Here is a 15,637-nt window from a genome sequence, read left to right as displayed (position 1 = left end):
GAGAGAGACAGAGAGAGAGACAGAGAGAGAGAGAGAGAGAGAGAGAGACAGAGACAGAGACAGAGAGAGAGAGATAGAGAGACAGAGAACAGTCAGAACTCTGCTCTCCAGGTCCACCAGGCCTTGTTCTCCCTCCTGGACAGACAGGTACAGAACACCTCTTGGTCCTGCTCTACTCTCCTCCCTCCTGGACAGACAGGTACAGAACACCTCTTGGTCCTGCTCTACTCTCCTCCCTCCTGGACAGACAGGTACAGAACACCTCTTGGTCCTGCTCTACTCTCCTCCCTCCTGGACAGACAGGTACAGAACACCTCTTGGTCCTGCTCTACTCTCCTCCCTCCTGGACAGACAGGTACAGAACACCTCTTGGTCCTGCTCTACTCTCCTCCCTCCTGGACAGACAGGTACAGAACACCTCTTGGTCCTGCTCTACTCTCCTCCCTCCTGGACAGACAGGTACAGAGCACCTCTTGGTCCTGCTCTACTCTCCTCCCTCCTGGACAGACAGGTACAGAACACCTCTTGGTCCTGCTCTACTCTCCTCCCTCCTGGACAGACAGGTACAGAACACCTCTTGGTCCTGCTCTGCTCTACTCTCCTCCCTCCTGGACAGACAGGTACAGAGCACCTCTTGGTCCTGCTCTACTCTCCTCCCTCCTGGACAGACAGGTACAGAACACCTCTTGGTCCTGCTCTGCTCTCCCCCCTCCTGGACAGACAGGTACAGAACACCTCTTGGTCCTGCTCTACTCTCCTCCCTCCTGGACAGACAGGTACAGAACACCTCTTGGTCCTGCTCTACTCTCCTCCCTCCTGGACAGACAGGTACAGAACACCTCTTGGTATATCATATATATCTCATATCATCATTCAGAACTTTAAGCATATCTTTGGGAGGAGGTCCAGCCTGTTTGACAAAGATAAACAAAGAATTTTTTCCAAATTTGTGCTGACAAAATAATCAAATGTAATGTTTTTTACCAAAAACTCTACATGGAAAGCAGAAAGCTGTGATCAATTAAATACAACGTTAACTAGATATTATCTGTGTCATTTATAGCCTGGCACAGATAGTAAAACTACATTAAATACAACATTAAATAGATATTATCTGTGTCATTTATAGCCTGGCATTAAATACAACGTTAACTAGATATTATCTGTGTCATTTATAGCCTGGCACAGATAGTAAAACTACATTAAATACAACGTTAACTAGATATTCAATTCAATTCAATTCAAGGGGCTTTATTGGCATGGGAAACATGTGTTAACATTGCCAAAGCAAGTAAGGTATATAATATATAAAGTGAAATAAACAATAAAAATTAACAGTAGACATCACACATACAGAAGTTTCAAAACAATAAAGACATTACAAATGTCATATTATATATATATATATACAGTGTTTTTACAATGTGCAAATGGTAAAGGACACAAGATAAAATAAATAAGCATAGATATGGGTTGTATTTACAATGGTGTGTGTTCCTCACTGGTTGCCCTTTTCTCGTGGCAACAGGTCACAAATCTTGCTGCTCTGATGGCACACTGTGGAATTTCACCCAGTAGATATGGGAGTTTTTCAAAATTGGATTTGTTTTCTAATTCTTTGTGGATCTGTGTAATCTGAGGGAAATATGTCTCTCTAATATGGTGATACATTGGGCAGGAGGTTAGGAAGTGCAGCTCAGTTTCCACCTCATTTTGTGGGCAGTGAGCACATAGCCTGTCTTCTCTTGCTTTGGTTTCACCTGAGATGTACTTAGGTTCTGGAAAGCCCTGATGCTATGGTTTCACCTGAGATGTACTTAGGTTCTGGAAAGCCCTGATGCTTTGGTTTCACCTGAGATGTACTTAGGTTCTGGAAAGCCCTGATGCTTTGGTTTCACCTGAGATGTACTTAGGTTCTGGAAAGCCCTGATGCTATGGTTTCACCTGAGATGTACTTAGGTTCTGGAAAGCCCTGATGCTTTGGTTTCAACTGAGATGTTATCAAGGAATGGAATTAAGAATTTATAAATATTTGGTTTCACCTGAGAGCAATGTTGGAAAGCGATGCAAGACTGAGATATATAGACTAAAATACAGTAGAACAGAATACAGTAGAATAGAACAGAATACAGTAGATACATATGAGATGAGTAACGCAGACTAAGATACAGTAGAATAGAATACAGTAGAATAGTATAGAATACAGTAGAATAGAATACAGTAGAATAGTATAGAATACAGTAGAATAGAATACAGTAGATACATATGAGATGAGTAACGCAGACTAAGATACAGTAGAATAGAATACAGTAGAATAGTATAGAATACAGTAGAATAGAATACAGTAGATACATATGAGATGAGTAACGCAGACTAAGATACAGTAGAATAGAATACAGTAGATACATATGAGATGAGTAACGCAGACTAAGATACAGTAGAATAGAATACAGTAGAATAGTATAGAATACAGTAGAATAGAATACAGTAGAATAGTATAGAATACAGTAGAATAGAATACAGTAGATACATATGAGATGAGTAACGCATAGACTAAGATACAGTAGAATAGAATACAGTACATACATATGAGATGAGTAATGCAGACTAAGATACAGTAGAATAGAATACAGTAGAATAGTATAGAATACAGTAGAATAGAATACAGTAGAATAGTATAGAATACAGTAGAATAGAATACAGTAGATACATATGAGATGAGTAATGCATAGACTAAAATACTAAGATACAGTAGAATAGAATACAGTACATACATATGAGATGAGTAATGCATAGACTAAAATACAGTAGAACAGAATACAGTAGAATAGGATAGAATACAGTAGATACATATGAGATGAGTAATGAGATGAGCAGACTAAGATACAGTAGAATAGAATACAGTAGATACATATGAGATGAGTAATGCAAAATATGCAAACATTATCAAAGTGACCAGTGTTCCATTATTAAAGTGGCCAGTGATTTCTATGTATATAGGGGCAACTGCCTCTAAAGTGCTACTGATTTCTATGTATATAGGGGCAACCGCCTCTAAAGTGCTACTGATTTCTATGTATATTTTGGGGCAACTGCCTCTAAAGTGCTACTGATTTCTATGTATATTTTGGGGCAACTGCCTCTAAAGTGCTACTGATTTCTATGTATATTTTGGGGCAACTGCCTCTAAAGTGCTACTGATTTCTATGTATATAGGGGCAACCGCCTCTAAAGTGCTACTGATTTCTATGTATATAGGGGCAACCGCCTCTAAAGTGCTACTGATTTCTATGTATATAGGGGCAACCGCCTCTAAAGTGCTACTGATTTCTATGTATATAGGGGCAACTGCCTCTAAAGTGCTACTGATTTCTATGTATATAGGGGCAACCGCCTCTAAAGTGCTACTGATTTCTATGTATATTTTGGGGCAACTGCCTCTAAAGTGCTACTGATTTCTATGTATATAGGGGCAACTGCCTCTAAATTGCTACTGATTTCTATGTATATAGGGGCAACCGCCTCTAAAGTGCTACTGATTTCTATGTATATTTTGGGGCAACTGCCTCTAAATTGCTACTGATTTCTATGTATATAGGGGCAACCGCCTCTAAAGTGCTACTGATTTCTATGTATATTTTGGGGCAACTGCCTCTAAAGTGCTACTGATTTCTATGTATATAGGGGCAACTGCCTCTAAATTGCTACTGATTTCTATGTATATAGGGGCAACCGCCTCTAAAGTGCTACTGATTTCTATGTATATTTTGGGGCAACTGCCTCTAAATTGCTACTGATTTCTATGTATATAGGGGCAACCGCCTCTAAAGTGCTACTGATTTCTATGTATATTTTGGGGCAACTGCCTCTAAAGTGCTACTGGTTTCTATGTATATAGGGGCAACTGCCTCTAAAGTGCTACTGATTTCTATGTATATAGGGGCAACCGCCTCTAAAGTGCTACTGGTTTCTATGTATATAGGGGCAACTGCCTCTAAAGTGCTACTGATTTCTATGTATATAGGGGCAACCGCCTCTAAAGTGCTACTGATTTCTATGTATATAGGGGCAACCGCCTCTAAAGTGCTACTGATTTCTATGTATATTTTGGGGCAACCGCCTCTAAAGTGCTACTGGTTTCTATGTATATAGGGGCAACCGCCTCTAAAGTGCTACTGGTTTCTATGTATATAGGGGCAACTGCCTCTAAAGTGCTACTGATTTCTATGTATATAGGGGCAACCGCCTCTAAAGTGCTACTGATTTCTATGTATATAGGGGCAACCGCCTCTAAAGTGCTACTGATTTCTATGTATATAGGGGCAACCGCCTCTAAAGTGCTACTGATTTCTATGTATATTTTGGGGCAACTGCCTCTAAAGTGCTACTGATTTCTATGTATATTTTGGGGCAACTGCCTCTAAAGTGCTACTGATTTCTATGTATATTTTGGGGCAACTGCCTCTAAAGTGCTACTGATTTCTATGTATATAGGGGCAACTGCCTCTAAAGTGCTACTGGTTTCTATGTATATAGGGGCAACTGCCTCTAAAGTGCTACTGATTTCTATGTATATAGGGGCAACCGCCTCTAAAGTGCTACTGATTTCTATGTATATTTTGGGGCAACTGCCTCTAAAGTGCTACTGATTTCTATGTATATAGGGGCAACCGCCTCTAAAGTGCTACTGATTTCTATGTATATAGGGGCAACCGCCTCTAAAGTGCTACTGATTTCTATGTATATTTTGGGGCAACCGCCTCTAAAGTGCTACTGATTTCTATGTATATTTTGGGGCAACTGCCTCTAAAGTGCTACTGGTTTCTATGTATATAGGGGCAACTGCCTCTAAAGTGCTACTGATTTCTATGTATATAGGGGCAACCGCCTCTAAAGTGCTACTGATTTCTATGTATATAGGGGCAACTGCCTCTAAAGTGCTACTGATTTCTATGTATATAGGGGCAACTGCCTCTAAAGTGCTACTGGTTTCTATTGAACTGTCTGTGGGGAAGCTATAAGAATTAGAGGACGTTTCTAGTGGATTTGGACTTCTGCCAAGAGTCATTTTCCGGCCAACGTGCTCTAGCGGGACTGTCGGAATGGGACAAACGCCCACACAGGCTAATGGCCACATACCCATGCAGTACAAATAAACACACAGGCTAAAGGCCACACACCCACGCAGTACATACAAACACACATAGAATTACACATGCACATTTACACACACGTTTAAGCACACACACAATGGTCGTATGTGGACAGACAAACGGCATCTCAGGTGAAACGAAGTCCAAAAAACAGACTTCCTGCTGGTCTTATACCTTCTCCACAGAAAGTCTCCAGAATGACAGAATAACAATGATTAGATTATTATTATTACTTATTAATATTATAATGACATTGTCTCATTGTCTCACACCACCTCAGTCCTTATCTGTGGTACTGTATATTAACTATATACCACACCTCCTCAGTCCTTATCCGTGGTACTGTATATTAACTATATACCACACCTCCTCAGTCCTTATCTGTGGTACTGTATATTAACTATATACCACACCTCCTCAGTCCTTATCTGTGGTACTGTATATTAACTATATACCACACCTCCTCAGTCCTTATCCGTGGTACTGTATATTAACTATATACCACACCTCCTCAGTCCTTATCTGTGGTACTGTATATTAACTATATACCACACCTCCTCAGTCCTTATCTGTGGTACTGTATATTAACTATATACCACACCTCCTCAGTCCTTATCTGTGGTACTGTATATTAACTATATACCACACCTCCTCAGTCCTTATCTGTGGTACTGTATATTAACTATATACCACACCACCTCAGTCCTTATCTGTGGTACTGTATATTAACTATATACCACACCTCCTCAGTCCTTATCTGTGGTACTGTATATTAACTATATACCACACCTCCTCAGTCCTTATCTGTGGTACTGTATATTAACTATATACCACACCACCTCAGTCCTTATCTGTGGTACTGTATATTAACTATATACCACACCTCCTCAGTCCTTATCTGTGGTACTGTATATTAACTATATACCACACCTCCTCAGTCCTTATCTGTGGTACTGTATATTAACTATATACCACACCTCCTCAGTCCTTATCTGTGGTACTGTATATTAACTATATACCACACCTCCTCAGTCCTTATCTGTGGTACTGTATATTAACTATATACCACACCTCCTCAGTCCTTATCTGTGGTACTGTATATTAACTATATACCACACCTCCTCAGTCCTTATCTGTGGTACTGTATATTAACTATATACCACACCTCCTCAGTCCTTATCTGTGGTACTGTATATTAACTATATACCACACCTCCTCAGTCCTTATTGATTAATTACAACACATAGGTGTATTATAAGGCATTATAAAGGTCATTAAAATAATGATACATACGTACTTCATAGAAACTGTTACCCTTCATATACTCTAACAACTCACATTTTAAGATTCATTATGTCATTTGTTCCATGTTAAGGGCTCTAACCTTGGAACAAAACTATTTGTCTCCCTCTTGCTGTTGCATGCAGTTCCTCTCTCTCTTCCTCCATTCCTCTAACCCCTCCCTCCTTCTAACCCCACCCCTTTGGCAGAACCAGGAAGTCCCTCCCCTTCACAAACTCTCTTCTGAGGAAACAAAACTGATCTGAGTCTCTCTGTCGTCTGTCTGTGTGAGAGTGAACAACCGTCCAAATGGCTCAACAGGGAGTTCTGCTGGACCAGGACCAGTTCTGTTGTTCTGTCTGTCTGGATCTACTGAAGGAGCCGGTCACTATTCCCTGTGGACACAGTTACTGTAGGAGCTGTATTGAGGGCTGCTGGGATCAGGATGATCTGAAAGGGGTCTATAGCTGTCCTCAGTGCAGAGAGACCTTCACTCCAAGGCCTAATCTGAGGAAAAATAACATGTTGGCTGAAGTGGTGGAGAAACTGAGGAAGACAGGACTCCAGGCTGCTCCCCCTCCTGCTCTGTGCTATGCTGGACCTGGAGATGTGGCGTGTGATTTCTGCACTGGGACCAGAAAGCAGAAAGCCCTCATGTCCTGTCTGGTGTGTCTGGCCTCTTACTGTGAGACTCACCTCCAACCTCACTATGAGTCTCCTGCTTTCAAGAAGCACAAGCTGGTCAAAGCCACCGCACAACTACAGGAGAAGATCTGTTCTCATCATGACAAACTGCTGGAGGTTTACTGTCGTACCGATCAGCAGTGTATCTGTCTGCTGTGTGTGATGGATGAACATAAAGGCCATGATACAGTGTCAGCTGCAGCAGAGAGGACTGAGAAACAGGTAAGACCAGAACAACTTGTTGGTGGCTGTCTGATAAACTAAGAATTAAAAATACAGTAGGAACTAAATCTGTTTGAATATGAGATCATTATATTATATACAATATGAAATGGATCCACAGCAGAACAAATATGAACACAAACCTTGAGTATATAGATATGTTAACCCAGATTCTCCAAATGTATCACCATTTTCTAAAGTCAAACACTATTATCATTCTGAATAGCGTTTTTGAGTCCAAAGTTCAGCCTCAACACCTTGATACATGAAATCCTGCCATAAAAACTATAATCATTCACATAGCAACATAATATAATATTGTAAAGGGACTTCCTCAGGATTGTAGACCTTCCTCTCTATGGGTCCTATGTCACATTACTATACTATTGATCTACTGGACTAATAAAGCTTGATAGCTCATTGAAGAGTGATTCTCCACAGAGGCAGCTGGGGATGAGTCAGCAGAAGGTCCAGCAGAGATTCCAGGAGAGAGAGAAGGAGCTGAAGAAGCTCCAAAAAGCTGTGAAGTCTTTCAAGGTGAGTATTGTTGACCAGAGGAGACACACCATTTCACTTCTCTCCTCCAGTTAGAGAGAGAGAGAGAGAGAGAGAGAGAGGGGCCCCTGTCCAATCCCACTGACCCCACTGTTGGGAACAGGCTGTCTGGACCCCTTTCAGAGAATAGACTGGTTCATGTAACCGACTGGGCTGCCTCATCACATAACCATGAGTAACCATGACGACTCATGTCCCCTATACATTAAAATGGAACTCTCTCTCAATTCAATTTAAAGGTCTTTATTGGCATGGAAATATATGTTTACATTGCCAAAACAAGTGAAATAGACAATAAACAAAAGTGAAATAAACAATCAGAAATGAACAATAAACATTACACTTGGAAGTGATTTGGGGGATGGGGGAGGGTCTATTAGAAGTTAGTAGGACTCTTTTATTTTCTCAGAAGTTCTGAGTTAAAACATATCTTTACTATGCCAAAGCAAGTGAAGTAGATAATAAACAATCATGAATGAACCGTAAACATTAAACAACATTTATTTTCAAAAGAATAGAGACATTTCAAATGTTATAATTCAAGTGCAAACAGAGTGAGTCGTGCCCCAGACTGAGTCCTGGAGGTGAAATGGAAATGAATGAGGGAGGTAGAAGGTGTGGAGAAGAGTTCAGAACCAGAGAAGTTTATTTGAAGTGTATTTATTTATTTATTATTTATTGTATGTGTTGTGATATTGTTATAAGGATGTTGAAGAGAGGGAAAGATTGAAGTGTCATTGGGGTTGGACAGGGTTGGGAGAGTTTGGAAGGGATTTGGGGGATGGGGAGGGTATATTAGAAGTTAGTAGGACTCTTTTATTTTCTCAGAAGTACTGAGTTCCGTAGAAGTATTTAGAGGTGTAAACCGTGATTGAACACACTCCAGAACAGTAGGTGGCGCCATGCACCTTTAACGTTGGTTTGAGGACCTCCATTATATCATAGAAGAAGAAGTTGGTCTGTGAGGGTTTTGTTGTTCCTGAGGAGGGCTACTATTATTTTTATTTTTATTTTCAAGTATTTTCAGAATGTATTAAAGCCAAAGCTAAAGCTTCCCTAAACAATTCAATATATCAGTCAATATATTTTCTCTGTGATTTATTTTCTCTCCGTCAACCGTTCCATCGCATCTTAACCGTCTTACCGGGCGGGCACTAGGACCCGGGGGAGGCTGCTGCTGCAGAGGCTGCTGCACCGCTCGTGACTGTCAGTCCTCCTTGTAGCTCATTGGTTAAGCTGTGGCTCGAGACTGTTAACAGTTAACGGACAGGAAACGGCTCTGACAGGACACATTCATGTCGAGGCAGTGATGTGAATGTGTGGTAAGTTAGAATAGAGAGAGAGTTTTCACTACTATAGACTTTGGTCATAATCAAAGCTTTGTTAACCAATAGGTTTTTATGTGAGGCTGCCTGTAAGTTACAGTGTAACAGACGTTACTAACGGTAACGGTGTCTTTTAAATTCAACATAAGTTATGTGGCGATGATATCTAGTTAACGTTGTATTTAATGTAGTGTAATGACCTGACTCGATCATAAAGGAACAATTGTCCAGACAGAGGATTGAGTTACGAATTGACGGTTTATTAGCAACTTTACACAGGCTACTGTTTGGCCTGAGCTCACGCCAAATAAATGAAAGATACCCCACAAGCCAATCGGGACCTTCTCTTGTGAAGCCCAGACGTCAGAGAGAGAACAAAGGCTGAAGCTTAACTTCCAATGCCCCGCCCCCTCCACGCCACTCCGCCAACCACCAGGATGCCCGGCATCAGAACATCCCAGGCATTCCTGTGATTGGCAGATAGCAGGTTGATTGGCATGTCGGACCCCGCGAACACTGGGAACTGGTAAGTACAACACAACCAGCTACTAGCCGAACACATAACACACAGCTGTCTGTGCGGGTCGCTACAGTAGTTTTACTATCTGTGCCAGGCTATAAATGACACAGATAATATCTAGTTAACGTTGTATTTAATGTAGTTTTACTATCTGTGCCAGGCTATAAATGACACAGATAATATCTAGTTAACGTTGTATTTAATTGATCACAGCTTTCTGCTTTCCATGTAGAGTTTTTGGTAAAAAACATTACATTTGATTATTTTGTCAGCACAAATTTGGAAAAAATTCTTTGTTTATCTTTGTCAAACAGGCTGGGCGTCCTCCCAAAGATATGCTTAAAGTTCTGAATGATGATATGAGATATATATGATATACCAAGAGGTGTTCTGTACCTGTCTGTCCAGGAGGGAGGAGAGTAGAGCAGGACCAAGAGGTGTTCTGTACCTGTCTGTCCAGGAGGGAGGAGAGTAGAGCAGGACCAAGAGGTGTTCTGTACCTGTCTGTCCAGGAGGGAGGAGAGTAGAGCAGGACCAAGAGGTGTTCTGTACCTGTCTGTCCAGGAGGGAGGAGAGTAGAGCAGGACCAAGAGGTGTTCTGTACCTGTCTGTCCAGGAGGGAGGAGAGTAGAGCAGGACCAAGAGGTGTTCTGTACCTGTCTGTCCAGGAGGGAGGAGAGTAGAGCAGGACCAAGAGGTGTTCTGTACCTGTCTGTCCAGGAGGGAGGAGAGTAGAGCAGGACCAAGAGGTGTTCTGTACCTGTCTGTCCAGGAGGGAGGAGAGTAGAGCAGGACCAAGAGGTGTTCTGTACCTGTCTGTCCAGGAGGGAGGAGAGTAGAGCAGGACCAAGAGGTGTTCTGTACCTGTCTGTCCAGGAGGGAGGAGAGTAGAGCAGGACCAAGAGGTGTTCTGTACCTGTCTGTCCAGGAGGGAGGAGAGTAGAGCAGGACCAAGAGGTGTTCTGTACCTGTCTGTCCAGGAGGGAGAACAAGGCCTGGTGGACCTGGAGAGCAGAGTTCTGACTGAACCTGTCTCTCTCTCTCTCTCTCTGTCTCTCTCTGTCTCTCTCTCTCTCTCTCTCTCTGTCTCTCTCTGTCTCTCTCTCTCTCTCTCTGTCTCTCTCTCTCTCCAGCGCTCTGCACAGTCAGCAGTGGAGGACAGTGATCAGATCTTTACTGAGCTGATCCGCTCCATTGAGAGAAGGAGCTCTGAGGTGAAGGAGCTGATCAGAGCCCAAGAGAAGGCTCAAGTGAGTCAAGCTGAAGGACTCCTGGAGCAACTGAAGCAGGAGATCGCTGAGCTGAGGAAGAGAAGCACTGAGCTGGAGCAGCTCTCACACACAGAGGATCACATCCATTTCCTCCAGGTAACTGAACTGTATTGTTACATGTGATATGAAATTAACTATTAATTCTCTCTGTCCGTCCCTCTCTCTCTCTCTGTCCGTCCCTCTCTCTCTCTCTGTCTGTCTGTCCCTCTCTGTCTGTCCGTCCCTCTCTCTCTCTCTCTCTCTCTGTCCGTCCCTCTCTCTCTCTCTCTCTCTGTCCGTCCCCCTCTCTCTCTCTCTCTCTGTCCGTCCCCCTCTCTCTCTCTGTCCGTCCCCCTCTCTCTCCCTCTGTCCGTCCCCCTCTCTCTCCCTCTGTCCGTCCCCCTCTCTCTCCCTCTGTCCGTCCCCCTCTCTCTCCCTCTGTCCGTCCCCCTCTCTCTCCCTCTGTCCGTCCCCCTCTCTCTCCCTCTGTCCGTCCCCCTCTCTCTCCCTCTGTCCGTCCCCCTCTCTCTCCCTCTGTCCGTCCCCCTCTCTCTCCCTCTGTCCGTCCCCCTCTCTCTCCCTCTGTCCGTCCCCCTCTCTCTCCCTCTGTCCGTCCCCTCTCTCTCCCTCTGTCCGTCCCCCTCTCTCTCCCTCTGTCCGTCCCCCTCTCTCTCCCTCTCTCCGTCCCCCTCTCTCTCTCTCTCTGTCCGTCCCCCTCTCTTTCTCTCTCTCTCTGTCCGTCCCCCTCTCTCTCTCTCTGTCCGTCCCCCTCTCTCCCTCTGTCCGTCCCCCTCTCTCCCTCTCTCTGTCCGTCCCCCTCTCTCTCTCTCTCTGTCCGTCCCCTCTCTCTCTCTCTCTGTCCGTCCCCCTCTCTCTCTCTCTCTGTCCGTCCCCCTCTCTCTCTCTCTGTCCGTCCCCCTCTCTCTCTCTCTCTGTCCGTCCCCCTCTCTCTCTCTCTGTCCGTCCCCCTCTCTCTCTCTCTGTCCGTCCCCCCTCTCTCTCTCTCTGTCCGTCCCCCCTCTCTCTCTCTCTGTCCGTCCCCCTCGCTCTCTCTCTGTCCGTCCCCCTCGCTCTCTCTCTGTCCGTCCCCTCGCTCTCTCTCTGTCCGTCCCCCTCTCTCTCTCTCTCTGTCCGTCCCCCCCTCTCTCTCTCTCTCTGTCCGTCCCCCTTTCTCTCTCTCTGTCCGTCCCCCTTTCTCTCTCTCTGTCCGTCCCCCTCTCTCTCTCTCTGTCCGTCCCTCTCTCTCTCTCTCTGTCCGTCCCTCTCTCTCTCTCTCTGTCCGTCCCTCTCTCTCTCTCTGTCCGTCCCCCGCTCTCTCTCTGTCCGTCCCCCCCTCTCTCTCTGTCCGTCCCCCTCTCTCTCTCTGTCCGTCCCCCTCTCTCTCTCTGTCCGTCCCCCTCTCTCTCTCTGTCCCCCTCTCTCTCTCTCTCTGTCCGTCCCCCTCTCTCTCTCTCTCTGTCCGTCCCCCTCTCTCTCTCTCTGTCCGTCCCCCTCTCTCTCTCTGTCCGTCCCCCTCTCTCTCTCTCTGTCCGTCCCTCTCTCTCTCTCTCTGTCCGTCCCCCTCTCTCTCTCTGTCCGTCCCTCTGTCCGTCTCTCTGTCCGTCCCTCTGTCCGTCCCTCTCTCTCTCTCTGTCCGTCCCCCTCTCTCTCTCTCTGTCCGTCCCTCTCTCTCTCTCCGTCCCTCTCTCGCTCTCTGTCCGTCCCCCTCTCTCTCTCTCTCTCTCTGTCCGTCCCTCTCTCTCTGTCCGTCCCTCTCTCTCTGTCCGTCCCTCTCTCTCTGTCCGTCCCTCTCTCTCTGTCCGTCCCTCTCTCTCTCTCTCTGTCCGTCCCCCTCTCTCTCTCTCTGTCCGTCCCTCTCTCTCTCTCTCTGTCCGTCCCCCTCTCTCTCTCTCTGTCCGTCCCCCTCTCTCTCTCTCTGTCCGTCCCCTCTCTCTCTCTCTCTGTCCGTCCCCCTTTCTCTCTCTCTGTCCGTCCCCCTCTCTCTCTCTCTGTCCGTCCCTCTCTCTCTCTCTCTGTCCGTCCCCCTCTCTCTCTCTGTCCGTCCCTCTGTCCGTCTCTCTCTCTCTGTCCGTCCCCCTCTCTCTCTCTCTGTCCGTCCCTCTCTCTCTCTCCGTCCCTCTCTCGCTCTCTCTCCGTCCCTCTCTCGCTCTCTGTCCGTCCCCCTCTCTCTCTCTCTGTCCGTCCCTCTCTCTCTGTCCGTCCCTCTCTCTCTGTCCGTCCCTCTCTCTCTCTCTCTGTCCGTCCCTCTCTCTCTCTCTCTGTCCGTCCTCTCTCTCTCTCTCTCTGTCCGTCCCTCTCTCTCTCTCTCTGTCCCTCTCTCTCTCTCTCTCTCTGTCCGTCCCTCTCTCTCTCTCTCTCTCTCTGTCCGTCCCTCTCTCTCTCTCTCTCTGTCCGTCCCCTCTCTCTCTCTCTCTGTCCGTCCCTCTCTCTCTCTCTCTGTCTGTCCCTCTCTCTCGCTCTCTCTCTCTGTCCGTCCCTCTCTCTCGCTCTCTCTCTCTGTCCGTCCCTCTCTCTCGCTCTCTCTCTCTCTCTCTGTCCGTCCGCTCTCTCTCTCTCTCTCTGTCCGTCCCCTCTCTCTCTCTCTCTCTCTCTCTCTGTCCGTCTCTCTCTCTCTCTCTCTCTGTCCGTCTCTCTCTGTCCGTCTCTCTCTCTCTCTGTCCGTCTCTCTCTGTCCGTCCCTCTCTCTCTCTGTCCGTCTCTCTCTGTCGTCCCTCCTCTCTCTCTCTCTCTCTCTCTCTCTCTCTCTCTCTCTCTCTCTCTGTCCGTCCCTCTCTCTCTCTCTCTCTCTCCAGAGGTGTCAGTCCCTCTCTCTCTCTCTCTCTCTTTGTCCGTCCCTCTCTCTCTCTCTCTCTCCAGAGGTATTAGTCTCTCTCTCTCTCTCTCTCCAGAGGTATTAGTCTCTCTCTCTCTCTCTCCAGAGGTATTAGTCTCTCTCTCTCTCTCCAGAGGTATCAGTCTCTCTCTCTCTCTCCAGAGGTATCAGTCTCTCTCTCTCTCCAGAGGTATCAGTCTCTCTCTCTCTCTCTCCAGAGGTATCAGTCTCTCTCCAGTATCAGTGTATCTTCAGACTTACCCAGCATCGTTGTCCGTCCTCTTCAGTCCTTTGGAGATGTGAGTCAGACTGTGTCTGAACTGAGAGAGAAACTAGAAGACTTCCTTAAAGGAGTTTGGACCAAGATCTCCACTACAGGTGTGTTGAAAACAATAAGAACATCAACTTTAGACCATTGAAAGTTCCCTACTAGTCATATACATGTGGAATATGGTCTGATGATAACATTCCCTCTCTCTGTCAATGTGTTTGTGTGTCTGTAGTGAATATAGTGGATGTTGTACTGCCTCCAGAGCCCAAGACCAGAGAACAGTTGTTACAATGTGAGTCTCTTTATTGTGAAGTAACTAACAGTCTCTTTTACTGACACTCCTAACAATCCCTCTAGAAATATATAGCAATAGTAGATCTAATCAAAGACTGGGTCTCTATCTGACTCCTCATATTTCTCTGATTTGATCTCTGCTGTGCTCTAATCAAAGACAGGGGAGATACAGTATCTGACTTAACTTATTGTTCTGACTCCCCTCGTTGGTCTCTGCTCTTCTCCCAGATTCCTGTCAGCTCACACTGGACCCAAACACAGCACGCACACACCTCTCTCTGTCTAAAGGGAACAGAAAGGTGACCATTACACGCCTCTCTCTGTCTAAAGGGAACAGAAAGGTGACCTGTACAGTCCAAGTCCAACCATATCCTGACCATCCAGACAGATTCACCAACTGGTGGCAGGTTCTGTGTAGAGAGGGTCTGTCTGGACGCTGTTACTGGGAGGTGGAGAGGACTGGTGGTGTTGCTACAGCAGTCTCATATAAAGACATCAGCAGAACATGGAGAGGTAATGATGGTGGATTTGGAGACAATAACAAGTCCTGGAGTTTAAAGTGCTCTAGTGATGGTTATTGTTTCAGACACAATCATGTTGAGACTAAAGTATCAGGCCCTCAGTCCTCCAGAGTAGGAGTGTACCTGGATCACAAGGCAGGTACTCTGTCCTTCTACAGTGTCTCTGACACAATGACCCTCCTCCACAGAGTCCAGACCACATTCACTCAGCCCCTCTATCCTGGGTTTTGGCTCTATGATTATTATAATGGTTCTGCTGAGCTGGTTAAACTGTAAACTGATTTGTTATTAATTAAAATTCAATCCAATGTTTTAATCTTGTACATTTCCATGAATCATGATGTCTGGTGTTGATGTATATTGGTTGTCATTCAGAACCATTGATATGTTTTCTCAGTTGGTTCTCTGTCTCTATGTAATTCTCCTCAGTATCATTGATCAGCTTGTTGGCTCGGTCCTAATTGATGTGTTCTCTGTCACCTGGAGCTGCATGGAAAATGGTCCAGGAACTAAAGGACAATTCAGGACTAGTCAGCCCACTACAAGCTGGTATCACTTCCTTTCTACTAAACTATATGGTCTGGTTTCCCAGACACAGATGAATCCTAGTCCTGGACTAAACAGTATGTTCAATGTAGATGTCCAGGAAACCGGCCCTAAATGTGTCATCTTTCATCCTCCCATAATGCTCAGTCCAGCAACATTAAACCTGTCCAGCAGGTGGTGCTGTTGACCAAACAATAAAACCA

The 15,637-nt window shown here is 45.4% G+C and overlaps 1 protein-coding gene across 1 annotated transcript; it reads left to right on the top strand.

Moving 5' to 3' along the window:
- Positions 1-6,670: 6,670 nt before the first annotated feature.
- On the top strand, positions 6,671-15,204 carry LOC135536165 (tripartite motif-containing protein 16-like). Its single transcript, XM_064962549.1, has 6 exons — positions 6,671-7,340; positions 7,782-7,877; positions 10,874-11,107; positions 14,021-14,180; positions 14,306-14,365; positions 14,596-15,204. Exons 1-6 carry the CDS (start codon positions 6,744-6,746, stop codon positions 15,162-15,164), a joined length of 1,716 nt encoding a protein of 571 aa, XP_064818621.1. The 5' UTR covers positions 6,671-6,743; the 3' UTR covers positions 15,165-15,204.
- Positions 15,205-15,637: the final 433 nt, after the last annotated feature.

The sequence above is a fragment of the Oncorhynchus masou genome, unplaced genomic scaffold, assembly GCF_036934945.1.
Source record: "Oncorhynchus masou masou isolate Uvic2021 unplaced genomic scaffold, UVic_Omas_1.1 unplaced_scaffold_564, whole genome shotgun sequence".
In the NCBI taxonomy this organism is placed as follows: domain Eukaryota; kingdom Metazoa; phylum Chordata; class Actinopteri; order Salmoniformes; family Salmonidae; genus Oncorhynchus; species Oncorhynchus masou.
This window is presented reverse-complemented; position numbering and strand designations above follow the sequence as displayed.

Coding starts and splice junctions, on each gene's coding strand:
- LOC135536165 (XM_064962549.1), top strand. CDS start 6,744: ATGGCTCAACAGGGAGTTCTGCTGGACCAGGACCAGTTCTGTTGTTCT. Junction 7,341..7,781: donor CAGAGAGGACTGAGAAACAG/GTAAGACCAGAA, acceptor GATTCTCCACAG/AGGCAGCTGGGGATGAGTCA. Junction 7,878..10,873: donor AAGCTGTGAAGTCTTTCAAG/GTGAGTATTGTT, acceptor CTCTCTCTCCAG/CGCTCTGCACAGTCAGCAGT.